The 24525-nt window shown below is 32.1% G+C and overlaps 1 protein-coding gene across 9 annotated transcripts in view; it reads left to right on the top strand.

The window, feature by feature from the left end:
- The first annotated feature begins 1710 nt into the window (after positions 1-1710).
- LOC146540619 (T-box transcription factor TBX2-like) overlaps positions 1711-24525 on the top strand; it is a 101000-nt gene continuing 78185 nt past the window's right edge. For 4 of the 9 annotated variants that reach the window (XM_085203560.1, XM_085203568.1, XM_085203601.1 and 1 more), the window contains exon 1: positions 1712-2197. In XM_085203560.1, coding sequence (XP_085059686.1) covers positions 1878-2197 — 320 coding nt within the window. In that variant the 5' untranslated portion in view covers positions 1712-1877. Of the gene's footprint in view, positions 2198-24525 lie in introns of all 9 variants that reach the window. The other 5 variants (XM_085203584.1, XM_085203575.1, XM_085203538.1 and 2 more) reach the window with 3 other exon arrangements.

Here is a 24525-nt window from a genome sequence, read left to right as displayed (position 1 = left end):
CTTTATAACTTATATAATAATACGATTAAAAAAAATGAAGACTCATTAAATAAACATTTAATTGAAATTAACTTTTTTAATGTTAATTATAAATATATAAATAAGTAAGTATATAACTTTAATTTAAATATCTACGACGACGTTGGTAATTATATTTAATACACCAATAAGCCCTTTACGTTTATTCATAGTTAGTTATTATAAATACAGAACGTCAAATTGTTAGTTTTAATTATATTTTATATGGACATATTATTTTTATATTAATCAATGAAATTTTATTTTATTTTAATGAATTCCTATAGTAATATAAAGTTATTTATAATTTATTTTTTTATAATAACAATCTTTTCATTTTAAAACCTGAACCATAAGGGAAGTTCTTAAAAGAAGTGTAGGTGAGTGAGGGAACGGAAGGTTCCCGGTTTTTGGTAATCCCGAATGGAAAACACCGTTTTTCCCGTTCCCGCTTGAATTTCGAGAAAATTTTCGACAAACAGGAATAAAATGGAATTTCCCATTTTACCTTTTAAAGTCTTCACCTACAAAGTTACAGGCGACTACTAGAAAGAATTTACATTTATAATTTATTTTATATTCTACCATTGTAGAGTTTACAATTTAAATTACTTAAATTTATAAATTTTATTTGATATTTTTCTATATGACAATATAGATAGATACTAAAATTATTAACTAATGTCGAAATTATCAAAAAAATATATATTTTAGTCCATTTCATTAACCAAAGCAGACAGTGCGTCAAACATCGATATAATTAATGTTTTTACAAATTACTTCCTACTGCCTAAGATTTAAAAATAATATACATTAATATATTAAAAAAATAAATCAGCTTCACGCTTTATCCCGCACACAGCAGGGTAGGCAGAGGGAACCTAGTGTGAAACTACGTTCCCCACTTTCTACTGAATTCTGGAGACTAGTATAGTATTATTAAAATATTAATTGCTAAATAAGGTAATAATTATAGAACAAAATGCTGTAGTTGCAATTAATTTGAACAATTAAATGTTCACTTATTACACACTTCGAAATAATATGTCGTCATTTTCACTTAATTAAATAATGTTAAAGTAGAGCCTATTAATAGGTAGAGCTGTCATAATAAATATTATTTTGATTAAATCATCTAAGGTTAAAGTTAAAAAGTAAATTTATTTATACGTTACAAGTGTGTTTAATTTTTATTATAAAATTCTCTATATTTATGCTTTACAATAACTCGTAAGACGACCTAAGTTTTCAGTTTATTCGAAAATAAGCTTAATTTGATATCAAGGTTCGTGCACGAGCAGCACCTCCAAGTCTAGTCGTAATAGGAAAGTGCCAGACGATGATAATAGTAAAACTGCAACCGCAGCGAGACGGCGCACTCAGAAGTGGTAGAGTCGGTAGAGTCGCCAGGAGACATCGTCCGAACGAGCTCAATTGACGAACGAACGGAAACGTGTCCAATTAGAAGGAGGCGGCCTCGCCCGCATTAACCAGATTAGCGACCGCGGGTCCGCGCCCGCCACGCCGCCCGCCGCGCCGCGCGAGGTGTGGCGGAGCGGACACCTCGCGCGACGAAAAAACAAGGCTGACGGCGCCGCGCCCCGCCCCCCTCCCGTACGCCCGCCCCGCAACCCGCGCGCAGGGGGCGGGCCGCGCCGCGCCATTGGCCGCGGCGGGAGGGTGTCGGAGGCGCCGCCGCCGGCCAGTCGTTTGACGCCTGCCGCGCGAGCGGGTGTCACGGAGAGAGCAGCGAGTGAGCGCTAGTACCGACGCGAGGCGGATGGCCCGTGCATGAGCGGGCGCTCGCGCGACTGCAGCCGACGGTGGAGCGCGCGCCGTGGGCCCCGGGCGGCGCGGGCATGCGCTTCGAGGGCGCGGAGCGGCGCGACGCCGTGGCCTTCCACCCGCTGCTGGCGCCGCGGCCGAGCGACTTCTCGGTGTCGGCGCTGCTGACGGCGGGCGCGCTGCCGCCACCGCCCTACCTGCCGGCCGCGCTGGCCGCCGCCGCCGCGCTGTCCGCGCCCTGCCCGCTGCTCAAGCCGCCGCCGCCGCCCTACGCGCCGCTGCCGCCCGACGACGACGGCGTGCAGGACGACCCCAAGGTCACCCTCGAGGGCAAGGACCTGTGGGAGAAGTTCCACAAGCTCGGCACCGAGATGGTCATCACAAAGAGTGGCAGGTCAGTACGGGCCCGCGCCGCTGTGATTGTGTCAGTGTTGTGTGTGAACGTCGTTTACTGATAATTCGCGTTATTTAGATATCTGTAGGACTCGGTAAGTGCTAAGAACTAGGTCTTTATATTTGTAAACATAACTCATAACGTGATGAAGTAGATTTGTTTACAAAAACAAGTCAGCTCAAAAACTATAGTAGCTCTATCATTCATTGCAAAATATTAACATAGTATATGATTGCTAAATTCCGGTTTATTAATATAATTCGAAAACCGGTATGCCGGCTAGATAAAATTATAGTTGAATGATATTTTTTTCTTAATAATGATTTATGACCAACAAATATCTACTATAATTCCCTTATTCAAAGCGAATTAAATTTGAAAATATATATATATTAGACTCAAAAAGTTTAAATATTCTCTAACTTTTAACACATTACATAAAAACTTAGTCGAACTCTACAACAAATAAATATACGTTTTCATTTTGTTAGACTTAGATTCCGTAAATAATAACTCGCATACAAATTCTACTTTATAAAATCTTTCCCATACTAAGTTATTTATTTAATAACAATTAAATTTAATCATTAATTCTAGGTTTAGATGTTACTTGCAGTATATTTAGGGAGCCGTATGAGTCATAGGCGCATTTTTCGCCAACCGTAACATCCGACGGGATGTTCTTCGACATTAATTATAGATTGTGAGACTTTTTTATAGAATAGTTTTTTATAAAAACTCTTTTTTTTTATATTATCAATAATAATATATAATAGACTAATTATAACAAATAATAAAGTTATAATATATGAATTTGAATTTATATAAGATTTAAAAATGCACAATTTTACATGAAATAATTTAATAGAAAACGACGTGATCTTAAAATTATTGTTAATATAATGCTAAGATTATTTTTTATTTAAATTTAATGATCCATACCTATATTATAAATTCGAACGTAACTGTCTGTCTGTCTGTCTTTTACGCAATCAGGGCCAAACCGCTAATTTAATTGTGATAAAATACTCATATAGAGATACTTGAGGGTCTCGGGATGAACATAGGATACTTTTTTTTCTCATATTTGTAATATTTTCGATATATACCAATATATTAAAATACTTATTAATTTGACAAGCAATTTATTCTGCCATGTTAAGAACAACCGTCGCTATGCGACCGTTGCTAAGCAACGATTTGCAAAGTTTGTTGTTAGAAAACGTCACCCAAAATGAGCTTGCTTAACGCATCTCTCTATTGAAAACTGAAAATAATTTCATAAATATTCGTATAGTTCAAGCGGGCGTAGCCGCGTTCGGGTCCACCAGTATAAATATAAACTAGAAAAAGTTAGACATTCCCATCACAAGCTATTATTTTTTACGATATGTCACCAAGGTTTATAGTGGTACAGTTAAGTGCTGGGATTCCACCATAAATCGTTGCCACAGGCCTATAAATTATAGCTAAAATTTGTATTTCTTATATATTATTTTAGAATAATCTTAATAATAATTCTAAAACTATTTGGTTAATAATAATATATGTTAAATTCATAAAAAATAGAACTAGATCACATGTATTTAAAAAAAACATTCACTTTGAAAAATGGTCTTGAAATACGAATAAAAATTTCATAATTTTCCATTTATGCTTCACGATTTTTTAATTTATGCCTAAAACAATCAATATAGAGTCAATGAACCTTTAGTTTTCTTCGTTTTGGTCGTAATTAGATTTTTATTTATCTTTTCTTTATATTATATTGTTAAATAATTATTGCAAAAATATAGATAAAAATATAGTTTAGCGTTTTTTTATATACTTATGTATATTTTTAGTTAAACCTTTTAAACTTAAATTTGAGGTTATGTCAAAAATAAGTTATATATAATACTATAGAATACACTACATATACAATGTAATAGGTACATATCTATAGCTTAAAAATATACAGCCTATACTAGAGCCCATACTAGCATTGAAAGTTTCAAGTTTTTATTTAATTCTCCATTTCATTCATTCATTTTAATACGAATACAATGATATCTATATATAGACGCATAAAATTATTTCAACAATTTGTAATAATATTATAAAAATATTATTCTCAATCTTTATTATCTATTATAATTTTTCTTTCCGCAAAAAAAACCATATAGGTAAGTTTAAATCGTAAATTGTGCTCTATTTTTAAGTTAACAAAAAATAATGTTTCTTATCTAATTTATGGATGAGGCTATAATCATTATGAATAAATAATTACCTATTTAAATATGTTTAATTAGGAAAAAAATTACACAACACCTAATAGAAAAAAAATAACTGAGTTACGCCATAAACGCAAAAAAAGACCATTCAAGAGCACCCATGATAATTTTATATTATTTTTAGATAGCAAAACCAGATTAGTAAATTATAATTAATGTTTTAAACGTGATTTTAATTAAACTATTTAATACTATGGCATTAAAACAATATTTTATTATTTAAGTATTCGCGAGAAGGGCACAAATTTCGAGGGTGACATCAAAGCGCGGGAAATTTCGAAAAAAAAACACACTGTTCAAAATCCGAACGCCTTTGTGACGTCAGGTTTTCCCGCCAAACCCTTTTAAACTTTTTAAACTCACCTCCTCGAATGTATCTTGTATTCTGCCTCCGCTTTAGACCTTGTCGTTTAATTAGCGTCATTAAGCACTTTTTTTTATTAAAAAAAATAATTGAATTGATTCTTTTTTGTCTAATTGTAGCGATTGTGCTCATTGTATTGTTTCTACCGTTTTATTAACCTTTTTCTTGTATTATAATGAAATACGCGTTACAGAATTCATATAAAGCCTTATTTTCTGTAACTAGTTGAGATAGGTAGATCTTTTCTTACCATAGTTGTATTACTAAAAAACTATTTGACAATAAAGAAATATTTTTTACTGATTCTTATGTACTTTGATATGTTAAAGACGAAAATAAGGAGAAGAAGATCTGTAAAAATAAGGAGAATTTTCTATAAAACTACCATAGAGGTGGAGAATTAAAAAAATAATATAAGATAGCAGGATATTACTAAATGCATTAAAGGCGAAAGATAGACGAAAAACTTCTCATACAAAAGTAACAATAATTTTAAATAAGTTTGCAAGGTCATGTAAATTCAAAAATATTTTCTAAAGTAATATAAAACTTTGTAATTTTATATAAGTATACACTTCTTATATTTCTTTAGACTAGTGGCAAAAAAGTAACTGAGCTTGGGAAAAATTGAGGTGCTACATAGTTAAATCAAAGATCAAAATTATCAACAAAAAAGTATAAAAATCAGCTTCACGCTTTATCCCGCACACACCAGGATAGGCAGGGGGAACCTAGTGCTAAGACAGTTCGTTCCCCACTTTCTATTAAATTCTGGAGGCACTGTGTTTAAAAAACCTAATTTACTAGGCTCAAACTGTCAGTATCAAAGGCTTATTTCTATAAAAAAAAACTACTCAATTACCAAGACAAATAAATTTATTAGTAGATAGGTAAGTAGGTACAATGCACATACTTTACTATAAACATTTAATTTGATTTACAAATAAATTTATAATAATAAATTCGAATCAATAGTTCAATTTATTATACGCTATATTTGTCTTGAATTCTATTTTAGTCTAAGGTTTTATTCTCAATAAGGTAATTATAGATGAACTTGTCCTAAGGTTAAATGTAGATAGATGAAATTACAACTTTGTACTAACATATTAATATTAATTCTAAGTTCTTACTGCCGAAAAAAATGTATCAGAAATTGTAAATAATAAAAACAAATAATTCTCTATTTAGTTATATATTGGAATTAGAAAATAAATCGTATAAGAACGATGGCTTATATGAAGCTTTCCCACCTATAACCAACTCTACAGATTAAAAATATATTTTTTTTATTCCAAATTTGAAAGAACAACCAATATGGACTTAAGTAAACAGATACTTTATAAATGGTAAATAAGTCCCTCGTATAAATAGCCTGCTAAAGAGATAAAAGCAATAAACCATCCATTTACGATCTCGTATCACGCTTTATAATAGTAAACTGCAAATATTTAATAACGTGTCTAATTGACAGTACGATGGCGCGTCAGAATGACATTGACGTTTGTTTCAATGGAGAATTATTTTTTTTATTTACTTTTTAAATTTACATTTTAGTGCCTAATGTTTTATTAATATTATAGAAAACGATGCAAATAAATCATACAATTTGAAATACTTATTTATAATTTAGTTTTTCATTTTTCAATTACAATATTTATGATTGTTATATATTTCGATTTAAAAAAAGCGCATTCATATTTATGTTTAAATTTAATAATTTTAAGCTCAAAAATTATATTATCGTAATCCCTTAATTAAAATTTACTTTACATATTCCTTGTTAATTCATAAGTTGGCGAATAAAAATTAAAATTTGAATAAAATATATACTTTTTGCCGTATATAACTTTAAAACAAAACAGAGACTAATTTGAACGTCACTTATAATTGTATTAAATAAATTGAGCTTTACGCCTTTGCACTTATATTAAACCTTATAAGTTAACTATACTCGTGTATTCGTGTATTCGTGGCGCATGGACACAAACGTTTGACTCTAAATGCGTTAGGTTATGGGTTCGATTCTCAATCGAGGATATGAAATATTCAATATTTTAATTTCTTCGCTCCATTCCAGGCAAAACGCGGCGTTGAGTTACGCCAATCAACACGCAATACCTTAAGAATTCAGCGGAAAATGGGGAATGCCTACCCTTTTTCGTCTAGGAAACAGCGTCAAAAATATGCATAAATATTAATAACCCAGCTGCATATCTTAAGCGATATCTTAACTTGCTCCATGTCTTATTTTACAATTTACATAATTAAATTCAACATTAAACAGAGTTTAAACCATCTAATTATAATCCATTTGATCGATAGTTACGGCCTTTATAATTGCGATACAATTTGCTGTAAAAACATAGAAATATTGACACACCGTTCTAAACAAACTCACCATATTTATCTACTAGATACTTCAAATTAAAGGCTACTTTGAAACCTATAGGATAGGGCTTGCACAAAATTACAGGGTTGAATTATTTCATGCAATATGCCAATAAAATTACACGATTAAGGCAATCGTTTATTGCTAGAATCGTGTATCGAGCGATGTCGGTTATTTTATCGATTCTTATATTAAATTCATTATAGTCGCTAATTTGATAGATTAATTATGCTAGTGATGTTACATTTCGAAGCTTTTTGTTGACGTTTAATTTAAAGAAATTAAAAGAACATCATATTTTTTAATACTGTTTCTTTTTACTTAGAGAGGTAGCAGTTATGTAAGAAATTCATCTATACGTCTTTATGAGTATGAATAATTTTAATATTTTAAACATTCTATCTCTAGGTATGTACTTACTCGTCGACAAATGCAACTTGACTTAAATAATGGCGTAGAAAATAAAATTATAAACTTTGCGATAAGAAAAATATTCATGAAATTGATTTTGACCAAATAATATAATGTCTTTGCCTTTTTGGGATTAAAAAATCAAACTGTCAATATATTAAAAAAAAATATGAAGCGCCAAAGCAGAGCCAACGGCCATCTTGTGGGCGCGGCCTGTAAGGCGATCTGTTAACAAACTATAACACATAATGTTCATTTGATAGTGTATTTTTAATTTGTCGATTACTGACGCGATGGTGATTGATTATTCTAGAACAAACATTGGTAAGTTTTAAGTAAATAGGTGTTAGAAATCGCTTATCATTTTTAAAATGAAAGACAAAAATACTAAAAATAGCAGACGAAATATTTTATATTTAGGACTAAAAAAAATTCTACTGACAATAACAGGTCATAACCAGTCAGTCTAATTTAAAAACAATTGGGTTTTTTAAATGCTTTTATTTCCATGAACTGTTCATACAAAATGTCTATTTATTTCATAACATTAATTGCGTCACTTCAGACACAATATCTTCTTCATTAGTCAAAATAAAGAATAGAGTATTATTTCATTAATTCTCTATTATATTCTATGTGCATCAGTTCTGTGAGGATAATTTAAAACCATTGTCGAAACCTAGGCTTATTTTTATGATAACAAATATATTTGAGGCTATTCGTTGCGCAGGCGCACAAGCGTGCGGCATTTAATACAACATAGGTAATTATTATCAACAAAAACACAGATACAAACACGATTAGAATTTACAACAGCAGAACTTTTAACTTCGATCATTTTAACACAAAATTTACGCCAAAAAATCAGCTAAAACAACACATTCTCAACAAAAACAAAAAGACAAACACGATTAGAATTTACAATAGCAAGATGCTGCATGCTTACATAGTCTAAGAGCCTGTAAAGTATAAATCTTCATTTCGATCATTTTAACACAAAATTTCCACCGAAAAACAACATATTCTCAACAAAAACACAAACACGATTAGAATTTACAATTGCAAGATGCCCATGGTTACATAGTCTAAGAGCCTGTAAAGTATAAATCTTCATTTCGATCATTTTAACACAAAATTTACGCCGAAAAACAACATATTCTCAACAAAAACACAAACACGATTAGAATTTACAATTGCAAGATGCCCATGGTTACATAGTCTAAGAGCCTGTAAAGTATAAATCTTCATTTCGATCATTTTAACACAAAATTTACGCCGAAAAACAACATATTCTCAACAAAAACAAAAACACAAACACGATTAGAATGAACAATTGCAAGATGCCCATGCTTACATAGTCTAAGAGCCTGTAAAGTATAAATCGTCATTTCGATCATTTTAACACAAAATTTCCGCCGAAAAACAACATATTCTCCACAAAAACAAAAACACACGATTAGAATGAACAATTGCAAGACTTTCATTCCCACAACACAATTAACGTCCCATACTTACATAGTCTAAGAGCATGTAAAGCGCGAAGCAGAATGCGTAACGTGTCTGCAACGTCCAACCGTTCAACCCGCTTAATTAATTACTTCTCAGCATGCTAATCTTACAAATTGCTATTAACTGCCGTTATCCATATATTTATTGATATTTTTATTTTTTAACTATGAAAAATTGTGTAGTATTTCATGTTTTTATCAATTTGTCGTCTGTCTGTTGAAATGTCTGTCGGGGGAATGGCTTATTTTCATTTTCTTGTATTGGTAACAGGACAAAACGTGATATTGAGTTCTGCTACTCAAGATGCAATGTCTTGGAAAATTGTGCGGAGAGTGGAGAGCGGAGCGTCTTAATACTGGATTCCCTTTGCCTAATCTGCATTAGGTATATATTGCCTATCTGTATTAGATATTGCCTAATCTGCTTAGAAGTGGCTTAACCGATTTAATTGCAGTTTTCACTAATGTCTTTTGACAATAATCCTTTAACATTAAGTTGTTTTATTTCAATCGGTTCATAAATAAAAAAGTTATAGCATTTTAAATTATAAGTATATATACCTACAGATATTGTTTTTAAATGATATTATTATTAGAAAACGAAAGTAATACAGATCAGTAAATTAATAATAATACAGTTCAAGCGGGCGAAGCCGCGAGCGAATAAAAAAGAAATATACAGTAAGTATATACAAATAATAAACATTGTTGAAACCTCATTCTATTACAGGCACATTGTAGTAGGCTAATTAAAAAAAAATGAAGCGCACATCTATACTAGGCACTACTATCATTATCTGCCTCAGTTTAGAATAATTTTCTCGTTATAATTAATTTCAATGAAATTCTAAGGTGTAAAGTAATATTTAACCGTGTTGTATGGTTTATGATGTGTTACTTCGCCCGCTCGGCCGTGGTTGTTTCAGTTTTTATGCTGTTTCAAGAAATAATATGCATTTTTTAATAGAAAAAAATCACACGCAATCCTAGCATTAATACTTACATTGATTCGTACTAGAATTTAAATTAGTTTAATGTGATGGAGGAAGGGAAAATAGAGTTGAAATGAGTATGACAATGATGATAAATAGATTATTATAAAAAAAAGTAGAAAAAAAAACTAGATATGGATTGTATTGCTTTCAGCGAAAAGAGGAGAAAGTAGTGTTTTAATTCTGTTCTCGATGATAAAACAAGAAGCTGGAAAAATAAAGAAATTGACAATTGATGATTCAACGATTTATACGAAAACTGTTATTCGAATTATTTCAACTAATTCGATTTGGAGAAAGAAAAAAAATTAAAAGTAGAGACGATTGTATATAATCAATCCTGACATACAATTATGATATTAAAATAATCCAATTGCAGCTATTTTGATTTAAATATTTATTTTAGCTTCACCACCAGAGCGAACGGGGAAGCGAACCTGGGAATCTGGTAAGACTCTGTTTTCCATTAATATACTTCCGTTCCCTAATTTCTGCCGAATTTATGGGATATTGCGTGTTGAATGGTGTATCTCAACACCACGCTTCGCCCCTATACCAGAGCGAGAAAATGAAATTATTAAATACTAGTGGACCCGAACGCGGCTACGCCCGCTTGAACTATACGAATATTTATTAAATATATTTATGAAATTATTTTCAGTTTTCAATAGAGAGATGCGTTAAGCAAGCTCATTTTGGGTGACGTTTTCTAACAACAAACTTTGCAAATCGTTGCTTAGCAACGCGACGGTTGTTATTAACATGGCGGAATAAATTGCATGTCAAATTAATAAGTATTTTAATATATTGGTATATATCGAAAATATTACAAATATGAGAACAAAAAGTATCCTATGTTCATCCGGAGACCCTCAAGTATCTCTATATGAGTATTTTATCACAATTAAATTAGCGGTTTGGCCCTGATTGCGTAAAAGACAGACAGACAGACAGACAGACAGAGTTACTTTCGAATTTATAATATAGGTATGGATTTCATTCCCCCGAATCGCAATCGAAACTAAAACCTTTGCGTTAAATGTCGCACGCTTGTGCCCTGCGCTACGACGGCCTCGTTTCTCCTATTTAAATAATACTAAGAAATATTAGGACTATATAACCAATGTACAATTGTGTGTTCTTCATATAAGTTCTTCCCAGAAAGGCATCAGATGTACCTACTTACATATACTTGGAAATTCCACGAAGACTTTTGCAGCTGCTTAGCTATTCCCGTTGACTGTGACCAAAAACAACCTTTCACAACGCTATTTCAGTTTTAATAGACGTATTTAATATTTTTATGCAACAAATTATGTAACAAATTAATAGGTTTAAATATTTCTATTTACAATATAACTTTAAAAGATTCATTATAACACATGCACTAAGTTCTAAGATAATTTTTAAATATACTCTCTCTGTCTCTCTTTCTCTATCTTTTCAGCCATATATTTTACTACAATTGTTTCCTATAGTTTTATTACAATTGCCAATATTCTCAATTTAGTACCTACTTGTCGATCTACGAGTATTTGTCTTGCGTCCATTTTTAATTTACAATATTTAATAGATACCCATTCTCTGTGCTCTTGGGGGCGTTGACCTCTATTTTTTTTTTTAAATATTTGCTCTGCCGTTTGTTCGTCAATATAAAATTAATATGACTACTGGAACTTCACGTATAATAACACCTACTTCACATATAATAATTTTCTTTTAGTAAAGTTAAACCAAAAAATATTAAATAAATATGGTTTTTGAAGAACGTAGTAGGTACGTAGCGTGCCAGAACTTAACGCCGCGCTTCGCCTCGACACCAGAGCGAAAAAATGTAAAAAAACCATAAAATATATTTCATCGATTCATATATCGAGAGAAATCGACGACTGGTCTTATTAGTAACTTGTTATCTATATTATAATAATAATAACTAATGTTAAACACATCGGTTTTGACAACGTATATTTTGAACCATTATCAATTTCAGTTACATTTACACCGCCCTTTAGCGAATTACGGAACCCTAAATTAGGGCGGGAACGACCGCAAGGAACAAATTGACAGATAAAGCCTTTATAAAATCGCTGGAAGTAACTGGTTAGGAGTGACGCTGTTTTTTTTTTTAATTTCAATTTATTTTACAAATATTAAATGATTGAGAACAGAAAATATGTATAAAATATATTAATATATTCTATTTATAGGTTAAATTTTAGTAATCCACGTAATTACCGATTTTTATCTAATTTTGCGTCTCTATGAATATTTTGTATGATTTTTATTTACTTCTTTCTATTTGTGTGTACATTTTAGAAAAAAAAACTGGAGTGGAAAGGCTAGATCTAGATTTATAAGACAATAGATACAAAGCTACATATTTCTATTATATATTACAACGGCGTTGGGTTCCGCCACTTAAGGTATAACCTGTAAAAGTAAACCAAAATATTTTTTTGAAATACTTAAATAGAAGATCCCGCATTTTCTGCAGTTGGTTATAAATTATACTTTTTTGCCTTTTAACACTGTAACGTTTTTATAACTATAAGGTCATTTTTTGCTATAAAATCCCAATGAAATGGTTATTGTTCATATTAATATAATATTAGGTATCAATGACAGAGAAAATTAATCTGTGTCACATTGAATTTTATTGTCAATAAATATGTCGGCGATATTTGTAAAATATAAAGCGATATTCCGCTTTATTTTAATAGTAATAAGTGTGAAATTTGCGTATTTTCACTTGTAGTAAAGTATTGTGTTGGCCTCAAAGTATTTGAAAATTTATTTGAGAAATATATTTCTTTTATATTTTTTGTTTAGATATGTTAGATATTGAGATAATAATATCATATCACTCTCCTCAATTTTCCGTCTCTTTTATTCAGCATGTCAGAATATGTTATCATATTATTAAAGACAAATATTTACCCAAGTGGAATTAGAACCTACAATCACCGAATCCAGTAAAACATATCTCTCTGCTCTCTGCACTCTCAGCTCTAATTACACACTAGAGTAAAATAAAAATACAAAAGAAGAACAAACAAACCACTAACTAAAACCCGCTATTACACTAATCTCGTCATCTCAACAACTAATTTCTGGCTCCGTTAAACATACATCACTAAAGTATGACATAGCTAATTATATCTCTAGAACAACGTGACCGCAGTACAAATATTACAAATTACTTGAAAATAATATGGAATTTGCGGTCATAATATAATATAATATGCCAATATGCCAGTCGGTATATGACGCTTCAATCTGTCTGACATGTTTGTTAGTGTCTACTATCAGTGTCTTATAGTACTATCAGTGTCTTAATTGTGATGACCTAGGTAAATAAAAAATCAGCTTCACGCTCTATCCCGCACACAGCAGGTTAGGTAGATGGAACCTAGTGTTAAGACACTCCGTTCCCCACTTTCCGCCAAATTCTGGAGGCGTTGCGTGTTGAGTGGCGGAACTTAACGCCGGGCTTGGCCACGCTTGTATGATATACAAAGTAATTACCATTATAAAAAAATTTACGTTATTTGGCTTAGAGATTAGATTTAACTAATCGTATTATCTTATTATGATAAGTTAAATAGAATGTTGCAAGTTCGATGCTCATTCCAGAGCAAGACTCTAGGGTGGAGCTTAAATATAAGTATTTATTATCTGTGGCTATACTAATTTTGTTTCAGCTTCACTGTTTTAGTGTAAAAACCCTCCGTTTCCATTAAGAAACCTTCCGTCGATATTCTGGCGGAACCCAACGCATTCACTCACTTTTGTTTATACAAAAATATGACGTATATTTAAACTAATATTATGTTATTAATTTGTAAATTGCCACAACCTCGGAAATTCCATGGTACGACAGAAGCACGTCCAGTCATAAGACTTAAACATATTCATTCATTATGTACCTACGTTTAACCACGAAAATACTGGAATGCCTGCAGAATTCGGCGGAAAGTGGGTAGCGGAGTGTTTTAACACTAGGCCACCTCTATATGGGGGATACTGCAAAGTCGAGGGAACTTTGTGATAAGAGACTCAATTCCTCACTTTCCGCCGTATTTTTCGAGGCATTGGGTGTTGAGTAGCGGAACCCAACGCCGGGCTTTTGCCTTACAAATAGTCTCATCATTTCCCTTAAATGTACAGACAGTCGTAACCGCCAACGATTTTTGTATTTGCATCCTGTTAATTCTTTTAACCTTCACGTGGTCGGTGACATCACTAAAGGACTTGGACACACTGAGATAAGGTTTCATAAATGTCCAACTTAGAATTGTGTTTTACGTTTAAAATGGATAAGGCATATAAAATGTATAAAATTAGTCCTAATAAAAAACAAAACAAAAACGATAAAAAAAAAGTGCCTGGGCAAAGGCGTGTAAACGCGATAGGTTGTAGGTTCGATTCCCACTCGAGGAAATGAAATATTTATTGTTTTCATTTCTTCGCTCTGGAGGCAAAGTGCTGTGTGAGTGCCTCCACTTAGCACACGATGCCCCCAGAATTCGACACCAAATGGGAAAAGGAGTGTCCTTAACACTTGATTCCCTATGCCTATTACTACATATGAGATACAGACAAACAAACGTAAAGTATACCTACATATATAGATATTAAACATTTTCGACTAAAATAAATATCTTAGATACAATGATGTACATAATTACCGCACCCACGCACATCAGTCGAACTGCCGATAACTCGTGCCCTTAAACATTGATTGACGACAGACCCTCAGTTTTACGAGGGCTCTAATTAGCGACACTGACTCGTAGCCCATAAATATATTTATTTTTTTGTTTTTTGTTTTGTTTTGAAAAAAACAATCAGCTTCACGCTGTATCCCGCACACAGAAGGGTAGGCAGAAGGAGCCTAGTATTAAGACATTCCGTTCCCCACTTTCTGCCGAATTCTGGAAGCGTTGCCTGTTGAGTGGCAGAGCTTAACGCTGCGCTTTGCCTCGACACCAGAGCGAAGAAATGGTAACGTAAATGGAAACGTAAAGAAATATTCCACTTCTTCAATCTATATTTCACTTTTTTTTTATGTGTGTCCGCCGCCTAAAAAGCTTTTGATTTAGATTTTCTATTGCGTCATATTAAATATTTTATTCTCAAATAGTGAATAATAAATGCTCTATAGATTGTTTTTATTAATATCAATATGAGCCACTACTCAACAAGCAATACTTCCAGAATTAGGCAGAAAGTACAGAACGGAAGTATCTGAATGGGAACAGAGTATTTTAACTAGGTTCCCAGGTTCCTTCTACTTAATCTGCTATATTCAGCATACAGAAAAAATCAATATAATAAATACTAATAATAAACTCGACATAATACGCAAATAAACGTAAGATATGGTCTTTTACAATAATTCTATCAAGAAATCCTTACATTATATTGGTAGAAAATGTTTAACGGAGATAACAATCAAAAGGTCTTTGTTTGTTGGAACTATATATTAAAATTATCAGTATCTATTAAGCTATCTGTTGACCCCTGGGGTCGAAAACAAGTACCCCTTTTGTGGAAACCACTAAGAATCTTTATGCCTAATCAGTTGACGGGAACCACTTAAAAAACGTTTAAATTTTATGATTTATTACATTGATAACTTGATCTTCTCCAGAGTAATATCAATTTAAGTTTGAGATTAATGAACGGCGGTTTTCTTTTATAATAATAAATTTATTTTTAATATTTTGCCGTTAAAATTCATATAGATATGTTTTATCTTTTATGTATTCGGTAGTATTGATGTTGGGTGTACGGTAGATGTGTCAGTAAATATTTGAAATTTGAAATTTAATATTTGAAATGATGGTATTTTAGAGATGTATAGATAATTTCAAAATTATTTATGTTATATTTTAGATTAAATTTTCATCAATATTTTATATAGGGATAGTATAATTTCATCAAAATCGGTCCATGCATTTCTGGATCTTGAAGTTGGTTTGTTTTTTTTTTATATTTATACTAACTACTGTACTATTCTAACAAGGGCATTGCGAATATTTTTGGAAGCCATGTGCTTCTTATAAACATACGCAACTTTTTTTCGAAACGAATCAATATAACTGTTATATTATATTTAGATATATTTCAAAGTAGGAAATAGTTCAAGTTTCATCAAAATCGTTTTAACATTGTTTGAAACATGTTTATTCTATTAATGCATAATTAATTTCTGGTTCATGAAATTGGCTTAATTTTTTTTTGGTATTTTTTAACTTCCATAATAAACTGTAAATATACACCAAATTTGAGTTTATATCTAAGATATTTCGAATATTTTTTGGAAGTCCCATAATATCGTTTCACATTTACTGCTTCATAGTATGGCACCGAGATCACGTCGAGCACGCTAGTACAATGCACAGGTCTATTTAGTGCAACGGTGTGTGACCTTACGTGATCTGCTTGGTGATGACGATCTGGCTTTGATATGGATTTTTTGTCTGTGGTTCGTTTAATTTTTTATCTGTTATTATAATATATTTTTTGCTGTTTTTTTTGTTCAAATAATATTTTAAGTAATAGGTCTTGGTGTATCATAAACGTTATTAAGGCAGTAATATTTTTGATTTTATTAAATTTTTTTTTGTTATAATATTTCAAAGGATCTATAGATTTTTATCTGTACTTATATATAGTAACAGGACTCAAAAAGTGACTTAACCTATAATCTTCGTATAAAAGAATATCCACATAAAAATATTTTTATTTTGTAAATTTATCATGAACACAAAAATTAGTATAGCAAAAATTAGTTTTAAAGATATTTTTCTCTAGCCTACACCATCCCATTGTTGGGCAAAGGCCTCTCTCCACTTCTTCCATTTCGGTCTATTTCGCGCTATTGAGCACCACTCAGGCCTATAATGGTCCAGGTCCACTGGTTAAAGATATCTTAATAAAAATAAAATGAAAAAAAAAAATCCATATAACTAACCAAAACTCAAGCACAACAAATGTTTTACCTTACAAAATAAATACACAAATACAAAATTTACATGTAAAATAACATTAAAAACATTATTATTTCTATAATAAATCTTCCAAAAAAAAAAAACCCATCCACCGTCATCGCTCCAAAGAGACCAGACGAGGTGACTCCTAGAACTAATAACAATTGCAAATTTAAAAGGAAGCAACGTCAATATGCTAATGTCAATGTGAAGAATTGGGACCAAATGACCGCCAACGCGAATAATTGAACTAGCTTGTTTTGTGGCTATTGCTGCTTATTTTTTTTATTTTCGCTTCACGCTCTATCCCGTAAATATTAGGGTAAGCAGAGGGAACCTGGGAACAGACACATAGTGTCCCTTTCCATCGTATTCTAGATATAGAGCTGCGAATTGAGAATATTATATATTTTATTTCCTGGATTGGGAATCGAATCCACCACCTTTCGCGTTTACAGTTTCACTTACTCTACTACTGGCTTCATAAAACCATATTACTAGATATCGTAGGAGAGTATGGAGTCTCTACATGTGATTGTGGGTTCAATTCCCACGCAAAGCTATTAATCAGGTTAACTAGATCGCATTGCACGCAATCATTGTGTGACCCAGTTTAAAATTAAAGGATTATTTTAAGAAATTGAGCAGAGTGATTTATCACTAAGAGAAACTAAACAAAAATTAGAAAATGCGAAATCTATAAAAGTTAAAAAACCACCAAAACCATACTATTTATTGAATATACAAATTTAATTCTTAAAATCACGTTTTCTTTAAAAAAACAAATAGTAAATATTTAAAAAAGTAATATTCATGCAAAAAGCGTACAAGTCGCCCGATACAGTTTATTCGTCCAAAATCTCGCGGACGAGAGGCGTCGATTGACGAGGTCGGTGCGCGTGAAGAGAATAATATGGACAACAATCACGCCGACCCGGACATGCGAAGTAGAAATAAACTCGAATTAATAACCCCCTCTTTACTGAAGTCGGTTAAAAATGGACGACAACTCTCAACACACAATGCCTATTCTAGAGTTCGGCTGCTGAGTAATTGTGTCCTAACACTAGGTTCCCTCGGTTATCCTGCTGTGTGCGGGATAGAGCGTGAAGCTAAAAAAATAATATATTTTGCTACATTTAATATGCACGCAATAACAATAATTTGTTTTACAATTGCTACAAAAAACACAAAATGAACCGACCGTTGCTCATTTGTAATATGTAATTGTGGCAATTGTTTAAGCAATTAATGAAAAAATAATAATAGTAGTCTGTCTATACAAACGGTGTAAATATAATTAATTGTTGATTATTACGCAGTTAGGTTGCAATTATTCGGTAGGTATATGTAAAACGTGTTAGTAGCGGGTTCGAATCATTTTCTAAGGTAAATCACGCTTTTTCTCTCAGTTTCTGCGAAGGAGATGAAATATTTAATATTTCCTTTTTCGGCTCTGGTGTTGAGGCATAGCACGGCGTTGAGTTCCACCACTCAACACACCTCCAGAGTTCGGTGTAAAATTGAGAACGGAGTGTGTTAACACTAGGTTCCCCTTGCCTACCCTTCTGTGTGATACACTAATAAAAAATAATTAATTTTCACTATCCAAATCGCCGTATGCGTGACTAGCACTATTATAACCTGGTTTTTCTCACACTATTTGACATTCAAAGGACAACCACATCTCGAACTACGTGGAATGATTAGTGGGATTTACTAGAAATGGTACCTAAACTGGTCAAATTAGTTGAAACGTCTCAAGGACCGATTCTCGTTATACGCAAATAGATGTTTTGGTCGTTATTTATGGGTCACCTGCTTCCGTGTGCTTTACAGAATTTTTTAATACTATTTTGTAATATTTTAAAGTATTTTTTTATTCTTGGTTTTAATAGCTTTGCACTATATCCTGGTAATTGCAGGGAGGCAAAAGGAACCTAGTGTTAAGCGAGGGGACGTAAATAGTTCAAACTGTCGAGTGAAAATTGAACTCACAACCGTCGGGCTTACACTCAGATACCAGTGAGCCACGAAGGGATCTTATATTCCTTCTTATTGCTGTAATCCGGGCATGGAAGCCTAATACTTTCCGACAAATTCTGGCAGAATTGTGTGTTGACTGGCGGTATTCAACGCCGCGTTTTTGCCTCGACATTAGATCAAAGGAATAAATCAAATAAAACAATTCTTAATTTTATAAATTTGTATTACAATGTATGACCAGTTCCTATACATTGTAACGTAATGTGTAATATAATTGATCCTAGTTCTTAGTGAAAGCGGATTCAAAGCTTGCCCTACTCTATCCTATTTTAAAATAATACAATAAAAAAATATATCTAGATTTTTTTTATTACTTCATTATGTTAGCTTCGATATTTATTTTATTATTTTTTATTTTATTTTAAAAACTATGTTTTGATATAATAAATATAATTATTATATTGGAAATTTATATGCAAATGACGTTATTAGGATATTTAAGTACTTTATTAAAAAAAATAGGCGTTACTACCACAATTAAAAAAAAAAAAAGCTTGAAGTGAAGAATAAAGTGATGAAAATAATGAAAATCTGTCATTTCTGTCTTAGCCTAGATGAAAATTTAATTCAAAAGAAAAAAAAACATCATTACGATGGGAACGAGAAGTACGCAACTTAAATTTGAAGTAGGTACCTCATTAACAGTATGTTTCAATTAAGAAGCTATAAGTACTGATTTCTTTTTAATGTCACGCTGTATTCTGCCTAGTGAACTTAGTGTTAAGACACTCCGTTCTCCATTTTCCGCCGAATTTTGGAGGCGTGTTGAGTAGCGGAACTCAACGCCGTGCTTCGCCTCGATACCAGAGCTAAGGATATGAAAATATTAAATATTTCATTTTCTCGAATGGGAATCGAACCCACTACACGTTTTCAGTCACACTTGGTGCCCATGCGCCACGACTAGCATGAATTAAAAAATAATAATTACTTGAAGTTATCATTTAACATGACAATTGCTCATATTATAGTTTTTTAACTTGTTTTAATTTTAATGACATATATAATTATAAATGGTGATACAAAGTAAGCAAGAGACAATTTTCCGCGCCGCCATTTCTCCGCAACAAAAAAGTTTAAACTGTAACTCATAAGTTCATGTCGCGACGCATTCCTCTGTGTTCGGTTCGAATCCCAATTTTGATATATACAGCATGTTTGTATTATAAATATAAATCGAATATTTGTGCAAAGTTAACTTTTTAATCTTCGTAATAGCTGTTACTTTTTACACTGTAAAAATTATCTATTTAATAAGTTGTAATAAAAGATCTGTTATCTTAATACATACCAAATATTTTTTTAGCTGTACGCTGTATGCCCACATATAGTCGAGTAGACAGAGAGAATCAGGGTAGAGTTAAGATACTCCGTTCCATTAAAATAGGTACTTTCAGTCCCCACTTGCCGCCAAATACCGGCTGCATTGCGTGTTGATGTTGATGATTGATATTGTGGCGGAATTCAACGCCGCAAATCAAGGGTAAAAAAATATAATATATTCAATTCCAAATCAACGGATGGTTTTATATGCTAAAAACAGAACGTCGACTGAGTAATTCATATATATATCACTTCTCTCGCCTCTACAGAGAATACGCATCAATACAAACAAAACTTCACTAAAATCCACAAAACAAGGTTTCACAAACAGTTAAAAATTTAAAATCGTACAACAGAAAATTTAATTTCATTGGAACGACCGCCCTGTATAAACAGTTTGGTCGGTGGCGCCGTCTGTAAATTCCCCGATGCGGCGATAGGCAGCCTATATGTGGGTATATATATATATTTATATATAATAGTATCTATATATGTATAACAAATGGGTGACATCCAAAATAAAAGGCTCACCTTGGGTTAGGGTTTGGGGATACCACGTGGATGACATCTCGGCGTGGATACGAGGTTTTTTAGCTAGATTGAAATTTTGATTTCGCTTTCTGTGTTAAGAATATCGATTTTATCCATTGTTTTTTTTTTAATAAAATTATCTATTTTATTATTAATTGTATGACTGATATTAGCTATTCACTTTATTTACCAAGAAGTAATTAACGTTTTAGGATAATGATTACAAAATATTTTTTTCTGAGCTATTAAAACATTTTATTAAAAATATTACTGAAATACTCAATAAATATAAATTAGATTCCTTTTCTCACTTGATGAATTTTAAATATATTCAACTAAAGGCAGTATAAACTTAAAAATAATCAAATTAAATAAGATTTATATGCTTATTAACATCTAGTTTCGCCATTTGAGTCCGGTTAAGAAATCAGACCATCACTCAGTACGTAGTGCGGTAGCTCCAATCGTAAATTAACATAATATCGATTAATAGATGAAGAAGTCACGTCTCTACGTTCACATAGTTTTGTAGGACCGCGCACGTTTACACGACGCCAATAGAATGTATATTACCGTATTTCACTTAATTGTTTACTTTCTCTCTAATTAATCGTACAAATCGATAAAATTGGCTGAGAATCGATTTAATTTGTTATTCTTTGTTGAATTCTTTACGTTTTAACGATATTTTTACCTTTATCCTTGCATACGTTAAGTTGCACCATTTGAATAATTATTCATTTGTTATCGTTATATCTATTTCTGAATACGTCGGTCAAGACATGCGACATGACAGCGACAACGTGTTTCTGTCGATTTTTTCTCGACTCGACTAATCGACACTCGTAGACATGTCGATGCCACCGACACACGTCCACGTCCCTTAGCATCGATTTTTTTTGGATGACCGATGACAAAAGTTTTGTTATGGATTGAGTTGGGATGAAATACCAATTTTTTTATTTTTTATTTGTTTATTTGTCTCAAACGATTTGTACATTTTTATAAAGGGTAAAAAAATATACAAATTAAATCTGATAGGAAATGATAAGATAGGAGGTTGAAAAGAGTGATAAGGCACACAATTCTCTTCTTTTATAATTAAATCGATAGTACCTAGATGTATTATAAATAGCTCTACTATATCACCTAGATTTGACCCTCTAAACATAAATAACATCTTAGTTTCATACAGCTTTTTGCGTCTCTATGGTTTTATTTAGCAAAACTAAAAAACTATATAAAAATCAACATAGACTTGACAGTGATTTATAATAGTAGAACTAAAAACTAAGATTTCACCCGTCAATCAGTGCCTATTAGGCGCAAATGTAAATAGTACGAAGTACGAACGGCAAAACCGGGACTAACGAACAGCCCACCCCAAGGCGCCGCGAGGTTACATCGTCTCGCTTATCTATATCTACCTACTATAGAAATGAAAGGAGTCGCCGTTGTAATTAGAATTCAAATATATATTCGATTTGTTTTGTTTTTAACGTTTCTATTGAAGAAGAAATAAGTGTTTACAATATTTTGCTTAGCTGAGGCGTTGATTATTTATTAATAAATCGTAATATAATATTTATATATAGAATAACGATGATAATTTAGCAGAACTGCCTACCGAAGTGGTGGTAGCTTTCTGTAGGACTAATACAAAATTCAAAAGTCCTTGTGATGGCCTAAATGAATTAAGAATATTTTGATTTTATATCGAAAATACAATATAAAATACATAAATATAAGAGTATACTACAAATTATTTTTTTAATATACTAATGAAAATAAATAAACTATTCTTACTAGAACGATTCTACAGTTTTCTCTATCAATTAGAGTAGCTACCGCCAACCGATGGCGGGTCCTTCGATAACAGAAACGAGATGACACTGCTTTTTGTTAATCGTTATTTATAGCTTTTTATTTGTTTCATCTCCAAAGTGCCGACTTTTCTCCTAAATAACATCACCCTAAAGATTTTAATTTTCGGCCCCAAAAAGATTGTAGGTGATCGTCCTTGTAACAGGTTGTAAAAGGTGGGAAGGCATTCGTTATTAAGTTTTTTTAACTCTCTTATAGAGTTTTGTTTGGAGAGTTTGTTTTAATTGTGTTTAAGCTGTAGATTTGACTAACTGTAGTCAATAATTATTGTTATTTTGAAATAATATACTGTTTTTTTTTTTGGAAAATGTCTAATAGGTGTCGCGAACTTTTTTTTATAAGTAATGAAATTTAATATTTTTGAAGTAGGTAAAATATCCTTACATATATTTTACTGTAAGGAATATAACGTAATGTTACACTCATATTATAGTTTATAGGAACGTCATTTTCATACAATTAAACCAATTCAACCAATACTTCCAGAGATAGTAGCGTATAAACAAACATAAAAACTCTTTAATATATTAATATAGATGCATAGATATTTTTTGCTATATAATTACAATGTTACAAAGAGGAAATGTTTATTTAGTTGAACGCGCTAATCTCAGGAACTACTGGTTGGATTTTGACGAAATCCATTTTGTGTTCGATAGTCCACTTATGGAATAAAGACCATATGACATCTCGTTATTAGAATTAAAATAACAATGTTGCTAAACTCCCGTTTTGCAACATTGTTAAAGTTCTACTGAACTCAGGGTTAGTAGGGTTTCCCTGCGTGCGGTGCTTCAACAGTTAAGTAATCAGCTTCACGCTGTATCCTGCACACAGCGGGGTAGGCAGAGGGAACCTAGAGTTAAGACATTCCGTTCCCCATTTTCCGATGGTCCGGTCTGATATGCTCATCACATTTAACAACTTTTGTAATGGGCATTTAATTATTACTTATACTTTAGCTGCATCCTTGTGTGTTCTTCCAAATCAAATATACTGACTTATTAGCTACATAACAAAAAAGTTTCATTCAAATCGGCCCAGTAATTCAGAAGAAATGAGTGATTGCACAAACAAAGAAAAATTTCAAAAATAACAGATTCATGTTCTATTAGTTATTTTAAACTACCCTACAGTTTACCTTACAGTACCTTACAGTTTTTTTTACTGTTTTATTAGAGATAGATAGAAAGATAGATAAATAAATAGATAGACAGGCTTCCTATGAGCAATGCCTTCAATGTTGAAGTTAAACTAAGTTAGATAGTACTAGTAGCACCAATAAAACGATATCAAGTAGCAAGTTACAACTTGTTACTTATCACATAATACTTTGATTGTACCATTGCATGCCGCAGTTTATAGAGTCGTGCTTTAAAAACATTTAAACTTTGAACACTTTTATATTTTAAATTGCAGTTTAGTTTGGAAATATTAGGAGATTTTTATTTTAAATTTAATTTTCTATAACAAAATTTGTCTTGAAGTCAAGAGAAGGCAAGGGATATTTAATATTTTCACATCTTTCATTCTAGGTAACTATCGAAAGGCAAACCGCGGAATTAAGCTCCGCTACACAATACGCAATTCCTCTAGAATTCGGCGAATA

This window comes from Heliconius melpomene, chromosome 2 (assembly GCF_056956725.1).
Source record: "Heliconius melpomene rosina isolate 202511_hmr_F chromosome 2, ASM5695672v1, whole genome shotgun sequence".
NCBI classification, from domain to species: domain Eukaryota; kingdom Metazoa; phylum Arthropoda; class Insecta; order Lepidoptera; family Nymphalidae; genus Heliconius; species Heliconius melpomene.
This window is presented reverse-complemented; position numbering and strand designations above follow the sequence as displayed.